This window comes from Hyaena hyaena, unplaced genomic scaffold, assembly GCF_003009895.1.
Source record: "Hyaena hyaena isolate Hyena2069 unplaced genomic scaffold, ASM300989v1 scaffold_339, whole genome shotgun sequence".
Classification (NCBI taxonomy): domain Eukaryota; kingdom Metazoa; phylum Chordata; class Mammalia; order Carnivora; family Hyaenidae; genus Hyaena; species Hyaena hyaena.
The window spans coordinates 1,770,719-1,795,624 of NW_024080971.1; the positions used below are offsets into that span (position 1 = coordinate 1,770,719).

Genomic DNA, 24,906 nt, shown 5'->3' on the forward strand with positions numbered 1-24,906 from the left:
AGTTGATACACAATTCAAAAGCGAACAGGAGGGAAAACAGAACTTTTCTTATAAGGCCAAATAAAACATCAGCGAAGGAAACTGAAATGAGTTGGCCTGCAAAAGGGGGCCGACGCGGCAAATGGGCATCGAGCACAGAACACACTGCACGGAGGGGACACTGGAGCGACAGGCCTGTTTTGGCAGCTCCTGAGTTCTCAGTGGCAGAAATAAGAACTTGTACATATGGGGGTGGGCAGCAGGGGGCGGGGAAAGCACCCAACCCCAATAAACTAATCTCAGCTAATGTAATGTTTATCAAATTCCTCAGATAATGATACCATGTGTGTCATTATCATCATCAAAACCCAATCTATGTTTTAAAAAGTTGCAGATGATTAACACAACATCAAGTTGTTGCAAACAATTACTTAAAACCCCCACACAGACGCAGACGCGCGCGCGTACACACACGCACACAGAACCGGGAGGTCCCCATATTCTGTAGAATGAGGGAGGCTGCAGCTGTAGGCCGACAGCTTTCATATCCTCATTTGAATAATGTGTCCTGAATCTGTCACTTTATTCATTCTCCTTATGCTCAGTGTACTCTACATCAACAACAAATTAAGTTGTAAATAAGAGACAATCATCACTTTTGTTTTTAAGCAGCTACTGCGTAGAGAATTTCAATGTACGCTCCTTTCGACAGGGGGAAAAAGAGGTGCTAGAGTTTGCTTTCATAAGCACAAATATGGGGAAACCAACAGAAATGAAAACAGAAACAGTTTACTGTTGCTCAAGGGAGGAGGAAGAAAACAACAGCAAAACATTCTCTAAAGCACACCCATCCAGGACCGGCTGCAATTTCTTCTAAGGGGTTGCTAAGACAAGAAGCTAAGTTTCCCAGATCAGACTGGAGACCCATGTGACTTCATACCCATCTTTTGGTCTTAAGGGGCATCTTTGCCCGGGACAGCTTTAGACAAAATTACAAGTGCATTAAATCAATTATAACACAGGTGTATTCATGAGTTGATTCCACATTCATCTCTGTTACCTTCCCAGAGTTCAAATCACTCCCACGTGCACAGACATTGAAAAATTACTAATGAAAAATGTCCTTACCTTTACGTCGGAGAAGTAGGTCTTCAGCATATTTGAGCTGGGATAACGGGTATAAAAGAACATGAGCTTTGCTTTCTTCAAGTGATTGGGTGACAATCCTTCCTGCATGTAGGATGCATTCAGTTAAGGAGAAAATTTCTTTAAACGCAAGCACCTACCACCCGCCGCCTCCCCTGCCACCACCCCCCCCCCGCCCCACCCAAAGAATCTGGAGCAGCCATGAGAATTCTGGAAGGTAAAGGGCGCTGGCCACGAATCCCTCACTACCTTGCTGTGCTTGCTCAGAATGACCATTGTTTGTTAGAGAATGTCAAGGGTAATGGTGTAGTTGCAGAATCATGGCTATCCATGGTGAGGATGGCAAAACATCCGCCCTGTTTGAGGTCCTTATGTTACCTATACGTTCACTTGTTGCTAAGGAGACAAATGTACCCAACGTGTATTCTACAACTCTTATCGTGACAATTTTTTTTCTTCTTCGCAACCACAGTTCTGTTTGCTCTTCTCCCCACACTCTGCAGTTTACAGCAAATTATTATCCTAATGTGCGTGAAAATATAAAATGCATTATTTTGAACACTGTTAGGCAAGCTTCACATTTTACCTTTTAGCGCTAATCTAAGGGAGCATCTTGACTCACTTTCTTCCTATCTTACTCTTATATCCTTTTAATTGTTTCCTTTTAAATAAGAGCTAAAACTTGGGAGGGGTCGTTTTGGCACAGAGAGAGCAGGGAGGGAGGGGGGTGTCGCTTTTGTTAAAGCAACGATCCAAAACCAAATACGATTTGCCTCTCCTGGATTTATAGTTAACTCCTTTGAGAGTGGCCCAGTGGTCGGGGCTAACAAATCAATAAACGCGGGTTAGCAGATCAATAAATGGCCACTTACCCAAAATAAGAAGGCCTATTTATCTGGAAACATCATTACCTTTTAGATCTGTAAACAGCAGCAACTAAAACAGTTCCCAAGAGAATGTGAGGCTAACCATAACAGTCCAGGCTTCCTGATTCTCCCCCAGATTCTTGGCACTCCCCAGCAGACTCGGAGCTGGGATGGCTCTGGTCACATCTGTGCCGCAGCCTGGCCCTGCCATTTCCTCAGCAAATTAATGGCTTTATAATTTATCAGAAATGAAGATGCACGTGGAGAAAATCAATGTGGTCCCCCACAAGGTCAATTAAGGGTCCTTCCTAGAAGCTTCTCTAAGGATTTTCTCTTAAAAGAGAGTCTGGGAAAAATAAGGAAGGAAAGAAAATAAAATATGCACTTGTGTGTGCATGCCCACACATGCGCACACACACACGCACACACATTTTACTACCCAACAAAAACGCCACACCTTGTGAGAAAAAGGTCGAACACACACACATATTTGGGAAAAGTCAAGGTTTCCAAATGACCTCCATCAAGAACAGCGTGACCAATCTTAGGATGAGAGAGAAACCAGGAAGTGAGTAGAGAAGCATAATCAAATTAATACCGATAAGCTCTTGACTACTTACAACAGGGCGCTTAACCAAATATTCTACAGAGGATTTGGTCAATTAGCATCCCCTTTAACGTCATGCAATTTTGAAAAGATCACCTTGGTTTGTAAAGAGAAATGTGAAATATTGTGCCCCCCCCGCCCCCAGCCGGCCTTCTGCCCCCGCGGAAGAATAAACACTGAAGGAAGAAATTTTGATTTTATATCTGTAAGCCAAAGCAGCTTAACCGAACTTGTGTTTTTGTTTCAGATCCTTAATGATCACAAAGACGATAATTTATGACTGACATACTTCTTGCGCCAAGGAAAGAGCTGAAAGGCCCTCCAGTAACCTCCATTAGACAGATAGACAAGGCTAAAGGAGCCCAGCACACTTCAGGACCATCTGTCCAAATGGATAAGTGAAATAATAGTTGCAAGCTGTCTCCTATTGCCTGATGATAAGAGTTTCAGGCAAGTCCAAACTTTAGCAAACAGTCTCAGATCTGGGTTCTAATCTTTTCTTCAGATGGCTAGATTAAAAAACCACCTTGCACACCGCAATTCGTAGCAGGGAAAAGTACCAAGTTTAAAAAAATCTGGTCTCCTGCAAAACACACCGTTGTGCCGTGGTCCTCAGCGACAGAGCTACCAAAACTTCCTGATGCTTCTGAGACACTTAAATGATGCTAAGAGGTATTTGTTCTTTCTATTAAAAAAAAAACAAAACACAGAACAAAACAAACACTTCATCTTATTTTGATCAGGATTTAGGGGCTTTTGATTTCCCGACAAAATTATTCTAATTTGGGTTTCTCAAGCCCGTTTTGCTTTAAAATGCTTCCTGTCGGTAATACTTAGAATTGATCAGTTGAAATGGAACACAGAATACATCCGTATCTCTTGCTCATCGTGTAATTAAGATAAAATTCCCATAAAATATATGTTTCTAATAAACTATTAAAAATAGCTAATGAAACATTTAAAAGCCAACAGTTAGAGAATCCTATTTTTCTTCCTCAAAATAAATCTGAACTGACCAATTGGTTAATTTCCCTTTTAAGTGCTTGTGCTGAAAAGCAACTGTTCTTCCAAGAAAGCACTAGCTGTTTCCAGGATACTTACACACGCACAATGACTCATGATGGAATAGATTCAGTAAACATACAGCTGTACTGAACACGAGCTAAGCTCCATTCAAGGCCAGGAAAGAAAATGAGCACAAATAAATATTAAGGAGGTAAGGGGGGGTGGGGGGAGGGGGATGGAACGCAAACAAGATCTGTCCCAGCAGCTCATGTGGCTTTGCCTCAATTCTCTTAGCCATAGCTTTGTGAAGACAGATGACATTCAATTCTATGTGTAATGCAAAATAGACAATAACTGCTGAAACTTGAGACAGCTGCCAGGTGTAAAAAAAAAAAAGAAAAGAAAAAGAAAAGAAAAAAAGAAAAAGAAAAAAGAAAAGGGGGGGAAGAAAAGATGATAAATCCATAAATTAATGAAAGACATCTGCTCAGGAATAAAAAAGATCAGAGAAGTAGGGTACTGCGGCTGAACCTGAGGCGGGGTTCGCACAACCTGAGAATCTGAGTGTTGTCTGTTTACCCAGCACAGGATAACCTTACCTAAACAGCAGGGGCAGGGGAGGAACAGAGGCTGCGAGAAGGCAAGTGCAAGAATATGTTGTGAATGCTGGAGGAAGCGAATTCTTTTTTTTTTCTCCCCCCCCACCCCCCCCAGTGGAACCCTGAATTGTGGTTAGATTTTACAGGCTGCAGTTCTAGCCAGACTGGCCTGGGGCTCCTTACTTACATTTTGTAAAGAATTTTCAAATGCTTTGAAACCCAAAGAATTTTACTTTCTCCTTATGCTCTGATTTGCTGTTTCTAAGAGAATTTCTCCCTTAAATATGGAGAAAAGATCTAACCTGTCTCATTTAATGAAAGTGATAGAACAAATTGTTTCTCCATTAAGAGATTCAGCACATAAAGGTGTGTCATTTGTGGAAATTAAAAAAAAATTTTTTTTTTTACTTAATAATTTGGTTGGGGGGGGTAGGAGCCCAGAGTCTCTCAGTCTTTAACATAAATGTTTTCCCCATAACTAATGCAGCTAATAGAATTACTATGGCCCCATGAGTCTTCTAAAAATGTCTATGGATTATTTAACATTTTAGAAATTCATTTTTCAGGCCATGTTTTCCAGTTGGATTTTTGTTTTGAATTACCAATTTCCCTTTCTAAACCTCAAGTATTTTAAATATTCTCCCCTAAAAGTCAAGTAGGAAACACTGGCTGTCACAGAGAACAGACGGAGTTTCTTCACCTGCACATCTTAAGGGTTTGTAATACTACTCTTGCGTTTTAGCTGGGTGTATGCAAATGTCCGAGGCCTGAACAAGGCTATTTTTCTTGAGATGCAAAGAGGGTGAATGACAAGGAACATCATGAAGAAAAACAATTGGCTGGCTGTTTCTTTTGGAATTTGAATAAAACTTAATATTTGATTAAATGGGTTCATTTGCAAAGATACTGAACACATTTTTTTATATCCAAGATGTGAGCTCCTGAAGCAGGTGCACGGACATTGAGTTTAGCATGCACACATTCACTATTTCCTTTCTATTAGAAAGGATAACGAGGTAGTGCTTTTATATAGATTATATACGCTTAATGTGTCAATACTTAGAATGGATTTATCTGATAAGCTGGTATTCTTAATAGTTCTTATCTTGGCTGCTTTGTTCGAAGACACAGATGATGCCCCTTGGAGTGAGAAAGAATCATTCCTTAAGCCCTAAATTATTTATTACTATTTGAAAAGCTATGACTACAAATAAAAATATAATGATGACAATCCTAAAGCTATCATTTCATCCCACTCCTACTCATGTCTATTGAATGTTTTTCTAGGAATAACTGTACCACAAGTTCAAAGATGGCCATATATGCCCAAAAGTGAAGTAGACACCACTTGCTAGGATTCCCAGAAACCTCTTTAAACTAAAAGTGTGAGAATTTTGCCTACAATGCCATTAGATAAATCAAGGGAAGAACCCATTGCCATTCCGGGATGGAGACAGAAGAAAAGTGGATCAGATCCTCATTGGCTTCAGAATCATGTGGATTATGGAAAAGGATCCTTGCCTATCTTCTTCCTGAGAAATAATATATCAATGAGATAAATGGTTAAAAGTACGGCATAATCGAGGGTAAAGAAACAGAAGAGGGTCAATGGCCAAAAGGTGGAAAATGTAATCATTAACTGCAACCAGAGGCCAAAATTATTTAGCCTCATGAAAGAAACAGCTCCAGGTGTAAGCAACATTTCATATGAACACAGGTGTTTTCAAACCATCCCTGTTCAACAGACTCTTACATTGGCAGGAGAGGGAAGTTAGTCATTCAGCTGAAGAAGCAACTATATTCTCTTTAAAGTCTTTGATATGTATAGAAATAAAAGGAACTTCTTTCAATTCAAATCCTCTAAATTCCTCGGGGGATTTAGAGAGCGTGAGACAATGAATGTAGCCAACACTTAAAGCAATCTAAAAGATTTCTTTCCTAGAAGACCCAACTTACTTAAAAAAAATAATAATAAAAGCACAGGCATAATTATCTGGTGACAATGAAAAGTCTAATAAAAAACAACACAAAAAAAACCCCCCATAAACTGGTTAAAGAGTTTTAGTCTGCACTTAGGGGACTCTGAAACCTGGTTTCAAATATTCCTTGAAATAGGTATGTCCCTTTCCTCTGTGTGTGTGTGTGTGTGTGTGTGTGTGTGTGTGTGTGAGAGAGAGAGAGAGAGAGAGAGAGAGAGAGACAGAGAAACAATCCACCATCACGACTATTGCCTTCAAAATGAAGAGATGTCTGAGAGTAATAGGGTCTAGCCCTGGACATCATCAGCCTTCTATGAGCCTCAGAAGATGCCCTTCCTGCCAAGGGTAAAATACCATTCAAGATGCTACATATTCTTCCTTTGCCTTTCTCCTCACCCACACTATATTACAATCATTCTGACCGATGTTTATTGCCTGTTTATAACATGCGTGGCATGGTGTTTGGCACGGCTTTGATTCATGGCTGGTAGATTAAATTTTAGGTCTTTGAAAAGTAGAAGTTAAATCAGCAGCCAAATCCAGACTCAGTTTCTCTTTATATGTCTAAGTCCCCAACATCTTTATCTTCCTTCCTCTCATGACATTATCCTCTTCTTCCTCATTATGGAAAGAGACTGTGTTCACTGCCCCAAGCGGGTCTCATTATTTGTGGCTCTCATTCACCTTATCAAAAATCTTCACTACTCTTCTAAGAGCTGACTAGAAGGATGGCCTTCACTACACAGGAAAATGCAATTCCACCATAGCTGGGGCTTTGCACTTATGTGGCAGCCTCTGAAGTGGGCTTAGATCCTGAAATGTCAATCTCCAGTCATCAGGACAATTGCTCAAAATCCTCAGTTTAGCAACAGCCAACTTAATTGCTAAATTTTATATCCATCTGGCAATTTACTAGAAAAGAAACATGCCTCTACCTGCCCCCAAATGATACTATTCTATTATCCCAAAACACCAACAACCACAAAATTTTTAAAAATTTACTGAAAGGACCGATTTACAGAGAGAGAGAAAAAAAAGTCAGTTAAAAATAGCTGGAGTTCAGGAGGGGTCTAATAAAAAATATAACTGGCATCTCTACCTAAAAGTCAGGTTCAAAAATATAAAAGAGCCATAAGAAAAGCCATCTTAAGTCGAATACAGCTGAGTTTTATATTTAATTGTGCTCTCTCGCTTTCCAAAATAATTTGCTTTGTGTATGTTAGGACAAAAGATTTCTGTCTATGGCTGAACAGAGGTTAATCATGCATAGAGGCAGCTGCACCAGACCCAAAGAACAGACCTTGGGTGAACGAGAGAGAGAGAGAGAGAGAGAGAGAGAGAGAGACCAGTGCCGTCTGAATAAATCAGTACCTGTATATTTCCTTAAAAAAACAAACAAAAAGAACAACACCCCCCCTCCCCCCCGCCACGTCTAACTTAAAGATTAAACAGAGAATCTAACTTCCCATCCATGTCCATTTTTCTCCCACTGAAGCCTCCCACCAGGGAAGTGCTCTTTATAAGATTTAATCAGGTCTTCTTTGCAAGGACCAGGGGCCTTGAAGATGGTTTAAAGGGACAGTTCTTCTTACGGAATCTTAAGGATTTCAAAACTGACTTTTCTCTTGACGTCATTATAAAACGTAAAATCTTTTTAAAGAAATCTGACAGAATTCAATATTACAGTGAGATTTTTGTCCATCTCTGACTCTACTCCTAAAGAAAAAAAAAAGGTATAATATAGGAAGAAAAGCAGAAAGGGCGCTGGTGAAAAGACACATATTAAATACCAGCTCTTTGAGGCAATTAACAACTTGTGAAAGTTGCGAAGATGTGGGTTTCTGGGAAGCTTTTGTGCAATCAGAAGTGTGTTGAAAAAAGCCTATTACCCTGGATAATAGGAAAGATTGCATTCTTAAGAAGATCCTAATCTACATTATTCTATAGATTGTGGAAACCTGACCTTGGGGGAAGCCTTTTGTTTTGTTTTGTTTTGCTGGAGCGGAGAATAAAAGGATATTGCACTTCCCGAATAAGGTGAGATTTCGGACATGTCTTGAAGATCGCCACACTCGGACTTGATGAGCGACAGGGAGAGCCCTTCTGCGGTGCTGGGCGGGTGTGCTGGTGAACAAGGATGGTGGCTTAGGTGGTGGGATGACATCTTGGTCCTCAGACTCGTGGTCTCCCTAGTCAAGTCTAAGGATTCAGGAGAGGCTCTGTCTTTTCCCGAGAAGGAGCCGGAGGGAGCACCTAATGGACTCTGAAATGGGTAGGCCATCAAGGGAAGGGGGAAGGGGTGGCGGAAGGTGGACGTGGTGAAACCTGCGGTGGCAGAGAGAGGCGACTGGTGCAGGGGCTGGTGGTGGCCACCGGTGGGGGGGCCGGAGGCAGACTGGTCGGATGAGTTTTTGCGGACCACCAGGGGCAGTGCTTCTGTCTGGTCTGTGGAACTGGGCATCTGCACATTGCCGAAGGTGTCCAGGGGGTTCGGAATGATGACGTCGCCAAAGCACTGCAGGCGCTGGTTGGCGGTGTGGAAATTGTGGTTTTCCCCGTTGACTGCGAACCTGGCCTGGGGGATCTGGAGAGGCGGGAAGACCTGAGGAACCTGGCGGGAGGGCTTGGCTGCAAAGACTTTGACCACCGTGTCCACAACCTGCGACATGGCCGTATTCAGTTCCTGCTTCAAGGTCTCGGCCAAATGCTTGCCTTCGGGTTGTAAGGAGTTGGGCCCGTGATCTCTCTCCTTGTTGTTGCCTTCTCGCTTCGGCTTGTTTTCAGCCAGCTCCTGCTCCCTGATCAGGGCCCGGGCTCGGTCAATGAACTGTCCTGGGTCCAGCTCGCACATCTCGTTATCTGACCGCCCCACGGAGTCCTGGGCCCTGGCGTCCAGGATCTCCGAGCGCATGCTGTCTTCAGACAGGTTACCATCTTCATCATTTTCAGAATCGGTGCTGTCATAGATTTGGTAGAACTTCTCCTGCAGCTGGCGCAGCTGCTTCTGCATGTCTTCCAGCTGCTGCTTCAGCTGTCGGCGCTCCTCTCGCTTCTGTTCTTTTCGGGCTGAAACCAGCTGCTGGAAACTCTGTTGCTGCTGCTGGGGCAGTTTCTGCTTGCGTTTGTTTTCTCTGTAACTTTCTCGGGGACTCACAGACTGCGGGGCCATCTCTCTTTCATTTTCATTGCCCCTTAATGCCACACTGGGGGAATGGCTCATACCCCGAATTATATTCTCAACCCGGGCGCGCTTCGCTCTCAGGTGCTCGTCACATAAGCGATCCATATCAAACTGGCTCATAGTAGGCCTGCCAAAAGGGGAAAGACACTCTGGGGGGCTGTCTCTTGAAGAGTTGCTGCATATATCCTCCTGATGTACTTCGGAGCCTGTACTAGAGAGACCGCTGGCTTGGAAACTGGGCTCCGTGCCACCATTTTTGTTCATGTTATTTTTCAACAGCTGGGAAATTATGGTTGCTCCTGGAAAAGGCATCATGGCATCTTCATACGAGTTCGCCCTCTTCAGCAGCTTGCGGAGTACATTTGACTTTTCCCCATCTGCATGCTGCACCACTGAATACTCAACATCCTGCTCAGAACCTTGGGGATTCATGGCACTAAAAAACGTTGCTCTTGCCTTAGCAAAAAATGCAGATGCTGTCCCTACCGTCCTTTTCACTCCAATGTCAACTCTTCTCCTCTTGGTTTGCCGGCTTAAGAGGGCTGTGCTGTCATGGTCAGGCATCACTGGACAGTTATTGTGCCATCTTCAAAAGCTCGTCAGCTGGGCACAGCTCAAGAATCCCGGGACCCTGGCCAACAGAACAAAAGGACTGATGAATCATTTTCTTTAAATTTCTCCAAATTTCCTGACCTCAATCCTGAATCAAATGCAAAATGCATAGGCTCTGGGATTTATGGCACATTACAATTATTGCAATTTATTATGCACTCTGCTTGAAATGAAACATTTTTAAATATTTCTGCTCCACTGGTTTAAGATGGATTAAGATTAAAAAAAAAAAAAAGCAAAAACTGCTTAAGCACCAGTAATATGATTCTCTTTCACAAATGCCTAAAATGATACTGTTTATCTTCAGAAGAAACAGTAGATTATAAGAACACAGCCTCTGACAACCAATTGATTAAATTTTGGGCATTGAGATTCGTATTACAAAAAGAAGATGAAAGTGGTCCGTACTTAAGAAATAAGGTTCAATTTGGAGGCTGTGTGAAAATTTGGAAGAAAAATTCCACGTCGGAATTAAAATTATTGTCTTTTCAAGGCTGTTAGAGGAGAAAGACTCGAAAATACACGTAAATACTTTACACGCCCCTCCCCCTTATTACTGAATTTTCAAATATTTCTGTCATATCTGAAATGGGAGGGACAACACCCCCATCAGCACTTCTCCAATACAAATGGTCAATTTCACATTGAAATAAATGCACAAATATTCATTTTACAAGTCTGCTGATTTGGCATAGATGTGCATTTTTCTTAGTAAAATCACATTTGAAAATGCGATCTCTTGCTATATCTTAATGTGAGGGTGAGAAGATTTATGAATTTTCATGATGTCCTTTTGATGACTTAAATTATTCCAAAGTCGGGACTCACTGCAAATGAAGGAACTGTCACATTTTAGAAAATCAATATGTGGAACAATAAACTGAGTGAGGCAAGGATCAATGTATCTTCGACATTAGTTTTCTTCTGTTAAAACCTGCCAAAATCCTACTTCAAATGCCCAAAGAAACTTTAATATACACATCCTTTGCGAATCTTCTTTCTTATGCCAAATTAAAGGGGGGAGAAAAAGACTAAAAGAAAGTAAATAAAGATGCAAACAGCATGATCAAATATATGAGAAAGAGAGTATCTTCTCTGCACGTGAACTGCCGTTGTTGCTTGAGGATACAATATTAAAACAGATATCCTTCCTTGCATTTTATAAAAGGCACCTCACGTATTTTGTGACTTATTACCCAGGGATGCTACCCCCCAATTTTGTGTGACTGTAAGATGTCATATCTTTTTTGCTTACAATTAACATTTTGTGAAGAAAATGAAAATATTTTTTTCACAAGGGTTTCTCTAATATTAAACTTCACGTTTGCTTAACAGAGCACATCTTCACAATAACAGGGTCTATTGCCAAAGGCAGCGTGCAGAGTGTTTGGAATGGCTCCCATCTCTTTCGGTTCACCTGTAAAAACATCTACGTGCTCCCTAGGACTGCATCTGTGGCTAGTTTTAAAGAATGACTATCCATGCAAATAGGCATAATTTCAGCATGAAATAACCTGTAAAAATCATGAAAATGCTCAATGCTTAGATGACAACGTGTGGGTTTTTTATTTTTATTTTTATTTTGTACTCAACAAAGATTTCGTCATGCATCCTTGTCCCTTTCTATGTGAGGATACACATTTTTAAAAAAGCCTGTTCATGCAGGCAATATAATGCCCCTTCATATATATATATATTTTTTTTGTATGCTTAAAATACTTTTTATATGCCTCAGGATAAAATTTCCCAAAGTTGGAATGGAAACAGATCTCAACAACTTCAATATTGGGTTCCAAACAGAATTCAGAATGATTGTGACCCCTCACACATCAATAATAAAATTGAGTACAGGAATACAAAAATGCAATGACAAATATTTCACTAACACATTGGCTCGGATAAAAAGCAGGTGTAGCCATCAGGTGAGAAAAAGAAAAAGACCGAGTCAAAGAAGAAAAGGGATGCATTATTTCGAAGCCCAGAAAGACCTGCACATTGGGGGTAGGTCTTTCTTTGTAAGGAGGACCTTTTTGTTTGTGTATCAGCTTTCCAAAAACACAGGTCATTGCCATTATTTAAAAATGTTACCTCTTTTCTTTTTTGTGTGTGCAAATCCTTTCTCCTTTAAGATCACCTGAAAAGCATAGGGCTCTCTAGTCAAAACGTGGAACAAACTTTCTGCAGTCTTTTTTCCTCCTCTGTTCATCTTAACCCGCAATCTGGGTTTTGTCTCCTGCCCATCCTTGCTAGGGGATGAGCATCTCTGCAACAGGGGCTCAGGAATGACAGGCTGGTGTAAGAGATGCACACAAGGTCATTCACAGGCAGGCATCTTTCCTTTCTCAACTGTCATGTACCTCTGCGTCAACTGCACTTCCTCTCATCTAGCCTAGGTATCAACAGCTGCATCCCCACCTCCTGCCCAAGCCAAGAAGAGGGGTGTGCTCTTCCTAAGGCGGAAAGAAATGATGCCCTCACCCTGGTCTTCAGCGGACAGCAAGTGTTAATTAAACATGCTTGGTGGGTCTTCCTTCCAAGAGCAAAATATCCTGTGACTTCCTTCAAATTCATGGAACTAAACAGATTTTTTCAGTCCTTTGTCAACCAGTCAGCATTATTAGATTAGAGAATGATTTGCTTCTGTTTCGGGCTGAGAGATTGGGAATACTTTTAGGTCTTGTTGTAAAATGTCCAGCTGAGATATAACAAACAGGACAAAACAAATAGGGAAAAGTATATATTCCGCTAAGACATTATATTAACAGGCATGAATAAATATAGCTTTTCATACAGCTAAGATCTAAACTTCAAAATAAAGGTATAGGGGTAGTGTGTACTGGGACCATAACCCTTGGAGGCAAGAGGCAAGATTAAGTAATTATAACTGTCTGACTTAATGCTTTATTAGCAAACTGATTCATAAACAAAATACATATATGAATATATTTACCACATAAGAAAACGCACTGTTCAATGACTAGTATATAAATTAAATTATTAGAAAACACAATTAAAGACACTTCCATGGGTCTCCTAATTCAGAATTCAGAGAATGCCAAGGACTGATTTTATCACTGATATCATCCTCTTCATTAAGATCTTTAAAAATTCCTTTATCTCTCAACATATGTAAGAAGCCATAGTGTTTCAACTACAATTATTATTGACTCTTATTGTATTTTAATTTTTACATTCATTTTGAGCTTAACCAGGCAATCTGAACCCTTTTGATCAGCCCTGAGGAACATTAATCTCAGCAAGGATGCAGAAAAAAATCCTGACATAGAATTTGAGCCCAAATGTATTACTGTTTGAATGCACATAATTCTATTCCCATAAACTCCTCTTTAATTAACATGAAAACCCATACAGAATATTTTTATTGTTAAATATTTTGTCATAGCTAGCATTTGGTACCTAAGTACTCAACTGCTTTAATAATTCCTATATAGTGATTCTCTTGACATAGCAGATTCCTCCCACAGAAAGATAAGAACAAACTTCCAGATATAATCAAGTCAGATTTTTAACTACTCCAAGTCATTAAAATCTGAATTATCTCAAGACCGTCAGATAGCTTCACATGGAGAATGCTAAGGAACTTGATGACTTAATGTTAAAAAAAGAATTTTCGGTGAAGAATTTCAAAGGCACACTGCAGTGTGGAGTAGAAAGTGGGTAAGTGCTCTACTTTAATAAAGAAGTTATTTGGGGGAGGGGATCACAACTTTTGGGTATCTGTCTAGAGTCCAGATTCTGGACAAGGAAGTGTTCATTATGGTAATTATCCAAATAGTTCAGACAAATCTTTTATAAGACAGAGTGAGTTTAAATTTGGCGTGGTTTCCTGTTTGGATTACTTAGATTATCTGTCTTTGTTGGTAAAATTATTTGAAGAAATTGCTCAAGCCTACCCTTTACTTCTTATGGAAAACCACCTTTGAATGGGCCTCTGATCTACTTGAGTCAACCTGGTTATGAAATTTCAAATGCACAATCACTAACAAAGAACATTTTAAGTCCACCTGAAGATCGGTAATTCATGGGGGGGAGATCAGATGATTTGATGTCGGTAGTCTCCCCTCACCTCATCAAATCACTACAAATCACTATGCTGCCCTCTTCACTGTATTCAAGAGTTCCTTTCTGCTAATTAGCAACTTTTCCTTCAGGGACATTGCTGCTTGTTGTAAGGTTAAGAAAGCGTTTTCTGTTTAGTTTGATGAACTAACTTGACAGTAGTTAATACTTCAATGAACTAAGATTGTATCGTCAAATCTTCTATCAGGTTTGACAATTTCCTATCATAATAGAGTTCCCAAATCATAACCATTTGGCTTAAAATTCCTCCAACCTATCAAAAATTCTGTACGTTTTTCACCTGCAAAATGAACACAGAATATTTTCTGAGACACGCCTAAAATATTCATTTGCACCAATAACTCGTCACATTAGTAAGTAAAAGAGTAAGAAATGATCTCAAGAAAAAACACTTTTCCCTTTCTGTAGAAAATTCAAATACTCTAAATGTCCTCTGAAGCTTTGGAGTGCACTAGGCAATAGGACTGGAGAAATTCCTTAGGTATACGTCCTTTCTAGTTGACACAAGTACTTAATTGGAATCCAATAATAATAATATATCACGCACAATCCGTCTTTATACTAGCAAAACAGTCACATTTTATAATTTCTTTGGTTAATCCTAAACTTAAAAATTCCTTCTATCAACAGTTGAAAAGCCAAGACAATTCTTGAAATGCTATAAGAAATTCATGAAAAAAAAAAAGGCCTATTTGCATTTTGAACAGATAAAGAGAACCCCTGGCAACTGGCTTACGTTTTAAGATTGCAAGTGCTACTTCTAGAGGAACCATGCTCGGAAATGAATAAAGTGAGAACAAAGATGCATGTGACGTAGGCATGACTTTTTTTCCCACAAGGTGGTGATTAAACCAAGCAGAATTCTGCATAATGGACACATAAACATATTAGTAAGTACCAAGCACAGATAACCTCTATCAAACATAAAGCAAATGGACATGTCCATAGATGACATGAAAAGAACTTCGCAAATACCCAAGACAAGTATTGAGGGAGGGAGTCTGATGTTTTAAGTCTAAGGAATAAATGACACACACTATCTCCTTTTGATGAAATCACGATCGTCACCCAAACAGCAAAACCGACCGACAAAATCATTCACCATCTAACCTATTTCTATGTAACACAAGAAGTAGCCTATTTAAAGAAAACTTAAAAGGTCAAGTTTGAATAATCCAGGTATAGCGCTTCCACTGAATTCTCAACGGCTTCCCTCACACATCAGGCCACACTCCTTACCCTCGCCGATTTTACCCTTATATAAACACGGCCACGTTGTAACATATGGACAGGGTGATACGAATGCTCCGCTCTTCCTTCCTCACCACACACAGCCCATTTCATCCTGAAAATACTCAGAAGTTCTTGCAAAAACTCACACAGCTGACTGCCTGCATCTTGCATCAAATAGAAAAAGCGCTGTTACCTCTCCCGTACTTGAGATTTTCCTTCTCCATCAAAGCAATAACGAGGACATCTGGCACATGTCTGGTACAATGACAGGCTCATTCTACTTTATGAGAGTATTTAACATACGACTTGAAAGAGTTTGTGCACATACCTATTCTTTCTGGGCAGGGAGAAAGCACGCTAAAAAGATAAGCTTTAACAACAGTAACACTTTCAAATGACTTTGGTATTCTTGGCAGTTACACACACCACCCATGGCTGCCCAAAACGCACATGCACACAAAAGACGGCTCTCACCCACCCCCCTTCCGCACCACAGACCTGGGAGATAGGCATAAACTATAGAGGGAGGCAGAGGGAAAGTCAATCTCCCTCCACCTGCTGCCTGAAGTGGGGGGACTTTCAGCCGCCTGGCAGACAGAAGCCTGAGATACAGCCTCAGCAGCAGCCTGCCAACATCCTTAAGAAAAATAAACAAACACACACTGACTTATCCCCCACCCCCGAGCAAAAAACTCACATGGCAGGGATCAAAACATAACAACAGCCCAGTTCCCATTAGCCAGGAGAATCCTATTAACCAGGGCACCCATAAATTCATAAACTTCTGCAACCCTGGAGCACGCACTGTGGTCTGGAACTGTAACAGACACACACAGACACAGAGGAAATCTGCACCTGTCTTTCTTGACACAACACACCTGTCAGGCCCTGCCCATGCACAGCACTCTACTAATAGACTTCTGCCTACCTAGTTTAGGAAAGGAAATTATCTTTTTTTTTTAAAGGGAGGTTATAGGTGGGAGGGAAGGAGGGGGAGGGAGGGGGAGAGAGCGGGAGGGAGGGAGGGAGGGAGAGAGAGAACAAGACAAGACACTTATAGCCTTGACTTTGAGAGAAGGCCACCCTGTGCTTGCACTGTTTTTATAAGCTCAAGGAGACAACACAGACCTTCTTGGAAAAAGGAAAACAAGCAGGTGAGCTCGCAGCCTTCCCCCAGGCGGAGTGGGGTTCTGGATTGCCAAGAACAGCAGCTTCGCACTCCAACCTGCCTCCTTGGGCTATTTAAGACTATCGCCCAACCCCTCCTCCTCCTCGTCTCTGCCAGCCTGGAGGACTCTCAACTTCCGAAAAAAAAAGCTGAGAAGTGGCGGGAGACGTGTGAGTCTCTCTCGAAAGCGACTCCCCCCTTTACCTCCCTCCCGCCATTCCCTCCACCCCCACTCCCCCCCCACCCCCACACACTCCAAACCACACTTTCCACCGCCGTTCAGTTTTAGCAGGAGTAAGTGGCTAGCACGCCAGAAGAACCAGCAACTTGCTAAACTGGACTTTGGGTGAAGTCTCCCCCCCCCCACACACACACACCAGCGCCCCCCTCCCCGTCCCCCTCCTGGTCTGTTCAGCCAAGATAGCAGCTCTTCCCGCCCTCCTCACCGTTCTCCCCAGTAACAATCACCCTCACCTCTGTTCTCCTGCCTTCCCGGTCCTCTGAACCGGGGGCACAACGGCAGGTACCACGCAGACAAGACCGGGTCCCAGCAGCCCCACGGCACGGGCTGCGGGCGCGGGCCGCGAGCGTCTGAGCCTCGCAGGTCCGCAGCCCGAGAACACCCCCTACCCCACCCGCACCGCCGGCGCTCGGCCCCCCGCGGCGCCCCGGCCGCATCCCTCCACCGCCACGCCACCTCCGGAGGCTTCCCGCCGCCGCCTTACCCAACTCAACTTGACCTAGCCCCAGTTCCTCGGAGCTCGGGAGAGGGACGCCGCGCTGCCTTCCCGGGACCATGTCTCCACCGCTCCGGCCCCGGCTTCAACATTTCGGCTCCGACAGCGTTGGGCGAGCAAAGTAACAGAGCGCCCCCCTCCTCCCTTTCCCCTCCTCCCTCCTCCCCAGCCCTCCGCCGGGGTTAAAAAGGAGAAGTGAAAGGTATGCAAATGACAAGCAAATTGGAAGAGCCTGGAAGAAAGGCAGCTATAATAAACAAGACAAAGAGAAAGGACGCGGGGACTGGCCCCGGAGTTTTAACCCGGAGGGACGCGAGGGATGGGGCTGGGCGGAAAGCTGGGATCCAGGCGAACAAAAAGCGACCGGGTCCCCTCCGCGGTCCTCTCTCCCGAGAAGAGAGGGCGAGAGAAAGACGGAGAGGAAGCAAACGCCTCCTCGCAGCCCAGGAACAGTACACAAAAGGTGACAAGCTCAGCGACAAGTCCAGCAGTATCGGCCTCTCCCCCACCCCCCCCACCCCCATCGCCACCACCACCCCAGCCACCAGCAGGAAAGAGAAAGAAATAAAAGCCAAGCGGATCACTTACTCTTAGGAACTGGGAGGAGCGGAGCGCCGAGTTCCACGCAGGCTCCTGCTTAGAAACTGTTTAGAGCCTATTTTATTAGGATTCATTTAAATAACACCATTTTCTCCTGGAAAAAAAAAATGTTTACACGGGCATGAGTAATGGGAGTCTCTTTTCTTTTCTTCCCATTCGAGAACAAGCCAGGACAAGTGATTCTGGAAAAGGGGAGGGGACTGGCGAGGGGGCGAGGATACTTACGCGGTGCAGAGGGCAGTGGGGCCGAGCGCGGTCGTGCCGGCGGGGAGAGCACACGCGCGCGCACACACGCGGCGGTGTCTTGCGGGTGATGAATGTGATAATTGGACCGGGGCCGGTGAGTGCGCGCGAGCGAGCGGGCGAGCGAGCGGGGCGAGCGGCCGAGGGAGAGGGGACGGTGGGAAGAGTGGGAGGGGAGAGGCGAGGAGAGGGGAGACGAGGAGGCAGAGGAGAGCGGGGAGGAGCGGAGAGGAACGAGGAGAGAAAGGCGCGCAGAAGCGGGGAGCCGCGGAGAGGAGCCGAGCGGAGGGGGAGCGGGCGGCCCGGCGAGAGCTCTTTTGCGCCGCTGCGCTTCCCCGGCTGCAATGGTGTATTATTTCAGAGCGCTCCCTCAGCTGAGGGCTCCGCTCCACAACAAGATTTACTTTAAGACACAGCTGAAGGAAACAGGAAGACTGCACGTCACAGTCTGACTGACGTACCCGGTCCCAGCACCCAATCGCGAGGCGCCTTCGGATTCAAGGGGGGATAGCGAGGCAAGAGAACTTGGGAGGAAAAAAAAAAAAAAATAAAAGGGGTGGGGGGTGAGGGGCTGGGAAGAGAGGAGGGGAGAGGGGCCCCGCGCTCCCCTCCCCCCGCCTCCATCCCCGGCCCCCATCCCCGCCCCCGCCCTGCCACCGCTTCGGGGCGACAGGATCGCCGCGCCGGGGCCAGAGCGAGCCATCTGCGGGCACTTTGCAAAGCGGGCGACGGCGCGAGCGGCGCTCGGCTCACACTCGCTCGTCCAGGACGCAGGTCCTTTTTTTTTTTTTTTTTTTTTTTCCTTCCTATCCCCACCGCCCCCCCCCCTTCCTTCCCCAGATACAGCTGATCGAGTTCACCGAGTGGCCGAGCTTGGAGCGGACTTGGGTGGAGAAAGGCACGGAAAAGTGTACTGGAAGAAAAGTGGGGTTTTAGGGGTGGAGTGGTACAGGAGGAGGGAGTGGGGAAGCTCAAATCGGTCCACTTTTAAAAGGATCATAGATAGTATCAAGAATACGTGTCACCCTTGCTTGGTTTTAGAGGCGAGGTGGACAATAAAATACAGGTAGGTTTGGGATTTAAATAATACGTGCCAGAGGTTTCACTTGGGCTCCGCTGCATCTGGTAGCCGACCAGTATTGGCTGAGGTCCAGTTAATCTCCCGTCAAAATTATTAGGAAGAAGACTATTCGCCCTTGGTTATTTGGATTGTAGGTACAGCCGCCTTTTTTTTTAGGGGGGGGAGTATGTTGCAAACATATATCCCTCACTAACTCACTCACCCCACGATGACCAAAGAGAGAGGTTTCACATCGGAGTACACAATTTTGGCTCCCGGGTAGCAAACTTTAAAGTTTATTAGGTAAGAAATTTGAAACGCTTAAATTTCGGGCTTCAACGTAAAGCTATGGAAAATTCACTTTGGCTAGACATTTCTGGGATGAAAAATAACCAGAGAGATTTCTTTAGATAACGGGGCTCTTAAAGAGCTCCTTGGAGGTTTGCAACTTACAAATGCTAAAGGGCATTTCCAGCCGCAGCCAGAACGTGTCTTTCACCCGGCACAGCAAACCGCTTTTAATAAAGCAACCGCGATTATGACCTAAAGATCCTATAAAAGCCGGGACTTACAAGGGCTGCGAAGCAGAAATACTCCTACCTAGTCGATTAGACACTCAGTTTTTAGGTAGGATGGGAACAAGTATTTTTTTGTATGTTCCTCGAATTCAAGCAGATAAAAGGTTTGGGACAACGTCAAGCAGACGTTGGTTGGCACAACAGTGTTTATGAGGTGTGTTACAAGTACACTGGCCGACAACTACCACCACTTCTGCAACACACATATACCCCTTTCCTAGGACATTTACAATTTCAATCTCAAATTCATCAAACTGTGAAGAAGTCTTCTCTTTGAATAAGAGTAGAGATGATAACATGCCTGAGACTATACTCTGTAGGAACAAACTTTTGGCACAGGATTCAAACATTGAAAAGAAGGGGGAAAAAAATCAAGGCGGCCAGGGAAGGTGTCGGGGCTAAGAAAAGAGACTTGCTTGAGAACCCCCAGCCTCACTTCTCCCGGTCCGCTGCCCCCAGACCCTCCCTCCACACCATTACGGAAACAACACAGATGCGCACCAACACACCACTCGCACTCCCAAAGATCGGCTATTGTATCAAGTGTTTTAATCGAGATGCGGCAATTTAGGCTGGGAACAGAAATAATCTATCAACATGCCCATTAGATGCAGGATGGAATAATGCTTCTATTGGTTGAGTCCTTTCGAGGTAAGCGGGTGTATTGAGCAGGGAAATTTGGGTTCTGTGAATGAATCAAGGCTACTTCCTTTCTCCCTTTCCGTCCTATTATTTTCTTTAAGTATCCCAGTTTGTACGTATGTTAGCGCCAGCCCACGGATAAACTGGTAGGAGTAAAGGATATATGCCCTCCACACCTTAAAACCATCTGCTCGGTTTGACATTTAAAAAAAAAAAAAAAGAAAGAGAGAGCAGGGAAGGAGGAGGGGGAGAAGGCGGAAGAAAGGAAGCCGAGAGAGAGAAAAGATTCAGAATCTGGAAGGAAATGGCTTGAACTTTAGCCCACAAGTTATGTCAGTTACACCTAGCGCTCGGTTGCACATTTTGCACACTCTACTCCCGAGAACTGGCGGCAGGAAAAGTTCCTCGCGAACCCCAGTAAGCCTTCCGTCCCTCTCGGGGGAAGGCAGGCCTGAGCGCAAGTCGGGGTAAAGCCGTTTGGCAGACGAGGAAGCCCCCCCACTCCCAGCCAACGCAGCGGAGGCTCGCAGCTCGCCACGCTCCGACGCGGCAGTTCGCAGCCCGCATTAGGGCGCAAGAACCGCTGGTTGAAATAGGAGCGCGCACGACGCTGGGCAAGCGAGCTCGGTCCGAAGCCCAGCTCCGTAAGCTACGTACGCGGAGCCCTGTCCTGTCCCCTGCTGTCGGGGCGACGTACAGGCCGGGCTCCTGGTAACCTCTCTTGCGCAAGCTGCGGCGCTCTCCCAGGTCTTGGGGCCGCTCTAGAGCAAGGCGTGAGGCCCGAGCCCCCTATCTCGGGGGCTCCCGGTTTGTTTTCTGATAGGAGAGAAGTGATCAGTCGGGTCGGAGACGAGAAGTCGCCTAGATACTGGCTCCATCTCAGAAGCCAGCGGCCAAGTCTAGGGTCACCTCTTCCTCCGCCCATTGGGAACACAACCCCAGTAATTTAAAAGTTAACACAAGTTCTGACCAATCTTCCAACAAACCTCATCCGTGCAGACTGCATTTACTTATTTATGGGAAAGGGGGATCTGCTGTGAGTTCTTAGTCAAACTCCTGCAGTCATCACTTATGCATCTGGTCCTGGGTTAAACACACTCTGCCTCGACCTTCCCTCGCTGTATTTCGCCCCACCCCCCACCTTCCCCGTTCTTAAAGCCCTTAGACTAAGCTAGGAAGGAAGATGGCATATAAGTAATTTAAAACCTTACAATGAACCATCGTCAGATCCCAAACAAATCAATTCTGGGAACTTAAGCCAGATCCAGTAGAGAGGCAGACGTGGGCGTGGAATTTGGGACAAAGATGCTGAAGACCCCTGCTCGGACGGACACACACACAAAACCATCCACTATCCACCACCACCAGCACCATCCTGAAAAGGGGAAGAGAAGGAAAGAAAAACCAACTCCAGGGCGCAGGCCGGCCTGCTTCTGGCAGTGGAGAAGCAGACTGACCGCCATTCTCTCCTTCCCCACCCCCTAGCCCCAGTGCCCAGTGTGACGCCAAGCTCAACCTGGATCTGCTCTGAATAGGGAAAAAAGTGAAATGCCACAAGATCAGTAGCAAGTAGCAGCTGCAGCGTTTCTCTCCTGGGAACCCCACTGCTTAGAAGCCTCCCGAGTGATGTTTGTTTAACCAACGGCTTTCAAAGTAAACAGAGGCGAAGCGCTCCAAAGAAGTTGAAATATAACCCTTACAAGAATTTGGGGCCGGAGTGCTGGCGGAAAAAGTAAAAAAAAAAAAAAAAATTTTTTTTTTAAATAATAAAGCTTCCATCACAAATAAGAGCCCACCCCAGTGCCTAAGGGAAACTAGAATGGTCATAAAAATATAAATTTATCGAAAGGATTTATTGCAGTCAAGTGACCTCAAAGAGAATCCTCCTTCGTGCACAAACACGCACCCGCGGGGAGCAGGCTTGGTCGACAGTGATTGAAGGGGCACACTACTACTCGATTTTAGGGAAGTGGGCGAAAACAATCGAAGGGAAGTGCATTCCCTGCCCTGCAGTAGAAAGGAGTAGGCTGGGAGCTCCGCGCCAGCCCTGGCTTTGCCTCAGGCACCGAACTTTCCAATATCAAGATATTAACAGATGGTGGTGAGCACATGGAGGGCTGTTACTTACATAATCCAGCCACTCCGCGCGGCCGCGCTGAAACCCGCGAGGCGCCCGCCAGGCCGCGCGCGCGCCTTCCGAGGGGTGCTGCTGGCCCCCAAATTAACGTGCCTTTCCCTCCACCCCCCACCCGCGCTTTGGGAGCTAGGATTTGGAGAGGTCGTGCGTTCAGGGGAAAAAAAAAAAAAAACACATTCGCATCGATCGGGTTGTGCCTTATGTTCCTCAGTCCACAGTAAAGAAGCTGGAGACCCAAGGGCAGAGGGAAGCGGAGGGAACGTTTTCGGGGAGAACCGCACGCCGTCCCTCGGTATTGGGCGGGGGGTGTACCAGGGAGTGGAATGTTCCGCAATTTACATCCCTCCTTCTTTGGCTCGGTATTAGCAGTTCTTTCCCAGTCACCGAAATACAAAGGCAGGCTCGGGCCGCAGCTGAGGGGGAGCGGGGTGGGGCGAGGGTGAGAGTGCGAGGGGACGCCTCTGCACGCGGGGGCGCAGTGGGCAAAGTTACGCAAAGCCTCCGGGCACCGCTACACTCCCGAGCTGCTGCAGGTTTCCAAGCACTGCTTCTCGCCCGCGGGGAGTCCCTTTCGGGCGTGTAGCCGCTGCAGCCTTCACGGCCCCAGCCACCTCCCCCGAGGCGCGGTCCCTCCCCGTGTGGCTGTGTGCCTCCGCCCGTGAGTCGGGGGACGCGTGTGTTTGCGAGCCTCTCCCTGACGGCGACTCCGGCCGCCGAAACCCGCGAGGAATGCGCCTCAGTGGGCTCGAAAAGTTTCGGGTTGGGAGGCAAGGCTCGGAGTCGCCTCTCCTATCACCCGGGGGGAGCGGGACTGCCCGGCCGGCGGCTACGCCCCGGTCCCCTCCTCCCTCCCGGCCCTTCTAGTTCGCCGCGGCCCCGCGCTAGGTGTCGCGGCCTCTCGGCCGGGAGACCGCGAGCGCGAGATGCTGCTGCGGCGGCGGCGGCCGGGCGCTCCGAGACGAGGGCACGCCCCTCCGGCCCGCGCGGCCCCCGGGGGTCCCGGTCGCCCCGCCGGGGCTCCGCGCCCCTCGCCTCCTCCCGAGCCGCCGCCGGGGCCAGAGCCCCCGTCGGCTGGCCCGCGCGGGGCGCACGCCGGGCGCAGAGGGCAGCCACCTGCTCCCCGCGCTGCGCGGGGCGGCGAACCTCCGACGCCGCCAGGTTCCGCGCGGCCCCGCGACCCCCCCCGTCCCCTCCCCCTCCGCCGCCGCCGCCGCCGCCCGCCTGTTGCTGCGGGGGCCGTTCCGGCGACCGCGCGCCCGCACCCGGGTACGCGCTCCACCTGGGCAAGGGGGGGCCTCCTCGGGGACCCAAGGAGGGGCGGGGGCGTTTGAAAGGATGGAAGAAGCCTCCCCTTCTGTCCACCCCCTTTCTTTTTTTTATTAATCTAAGGACATTTGGCAGTTACCCCAGCTTCTCCTTTCTTTGGTGTTTGAAGTCCAGGGTGTGAATTTCGAGGAGGTGCTCTGTGTTTTAGTGATTTGGGGTGATAAGACTTAAAAGTACCCCTCCTGTCCATCTTACTAGGCTTTTATTCAGGAGCAGATTGGAGATAAATAGGTATAGGCCTGACACAGAGGAAAAAGAGAAGGAAGCTCCCAGTTTGGATTTATTTGGGAGGGAGAGAGAGTGACTCTGGAAAGCTGCATTTTGTTTAAATTAGAGCAAGACAAAGTTGAAAGCCAGATTTCTATAATTTTTTCTGGTGATATTTCTTTTATGAAGTATCTAAGTGTCTGTTTGTCATCATTTTGAGATCAAAAGGAAAACCCATATGCTGCATAGTTTTTCGAAATTGCTATTTAAATATGTTTTAAATGTTTTATCCAACGTGGAGAAGGCTGCTTGGAGGCAAGACTGGTAACAGGGGTAGAGAGATGGTTTGCTGTGGAGCAGTCGTTCCCAAGAGTGGCAAATAGTCAGGAATCACCGAGGGAGCTTTTGAAAAACAAAGATTTCTGGGCCCACCCAGCAAGAGAAATCAGTAGGAGGACCCCGGCATCTGGGGGTCATGCTGTGTTTCCAATTACTGGTCAGTTACTGATCAGTGACCTTAGGTGTGTTACTTAATCTATGTGAGCCTCAGTGCTTTTTATCTGTGAAGTGGGGGTAGCATCCGCCGGACAGAGTTGTAGAGTGTTACCAAAGTAAAATTGTTCAGCACGTGATTGATGCTCGATGTGTGCTCCACACACTTGCACCCATCTGTACTCCTTGCATGCAGAACCCTTTCCCCCAAAGATTTTGGTGAAGCTAACTTCACCTAACTTGCCCTTCCATACGTTCATGTACGCACATTTCAGCATATGCATAGCTGCTCCACTGGGCTCTTTTGTGCACACCTCTCACCCTTTAGGTCAGAAACCCTAGACTTGGTGCGCATTTGGAAGCTGGGCTCTGGGCTCTTGGACCTAGAACTGTCCATCCTGGTAGACA

At 45.8% G+C, this 24,906-nt stretch overlaps 1 protein-coding gene across 2 annotated transcripts in view; it reads right to left on the reverse strand.

The window, feature by feature from the left end:
* Nucleotides 1–17,861, reverse strand: part of PROX1 (prospero homeobox 1) — a 46,826-nt gene extending 28,965 nt beyond the window's left edge. Inside the window, exons 1-3 of one of the 2 annotated variants that reach the window (XM_039249514.1) lie at nt 17,802–17,861; nt 8,202–9,993; nt 1,108–1,215 (exon numbers count right to left, since the gene is read on the reverse strand). In XM_039249514.1, the coding sequence (XP_039105445.1) occupies nt 1,108–1,215; nt 8,202–9,926 (1,833 nt within the window). In that variant the 5' untranslated portion in view covers nt 9,927–9,993; nt 17,802–17,861. Of the gene's footprint in view, nt 1–1,107; nt 1,216–8,201; nt 9,994–16,950; nt 17,008–17,801 lie in introns of those variants that run through there. The other variant, XM_039249515.1, reaches the window with a different exon arrangement.
* Nucleotides 17,862–24,906: the final 7,045 nt, after the last annotated feature.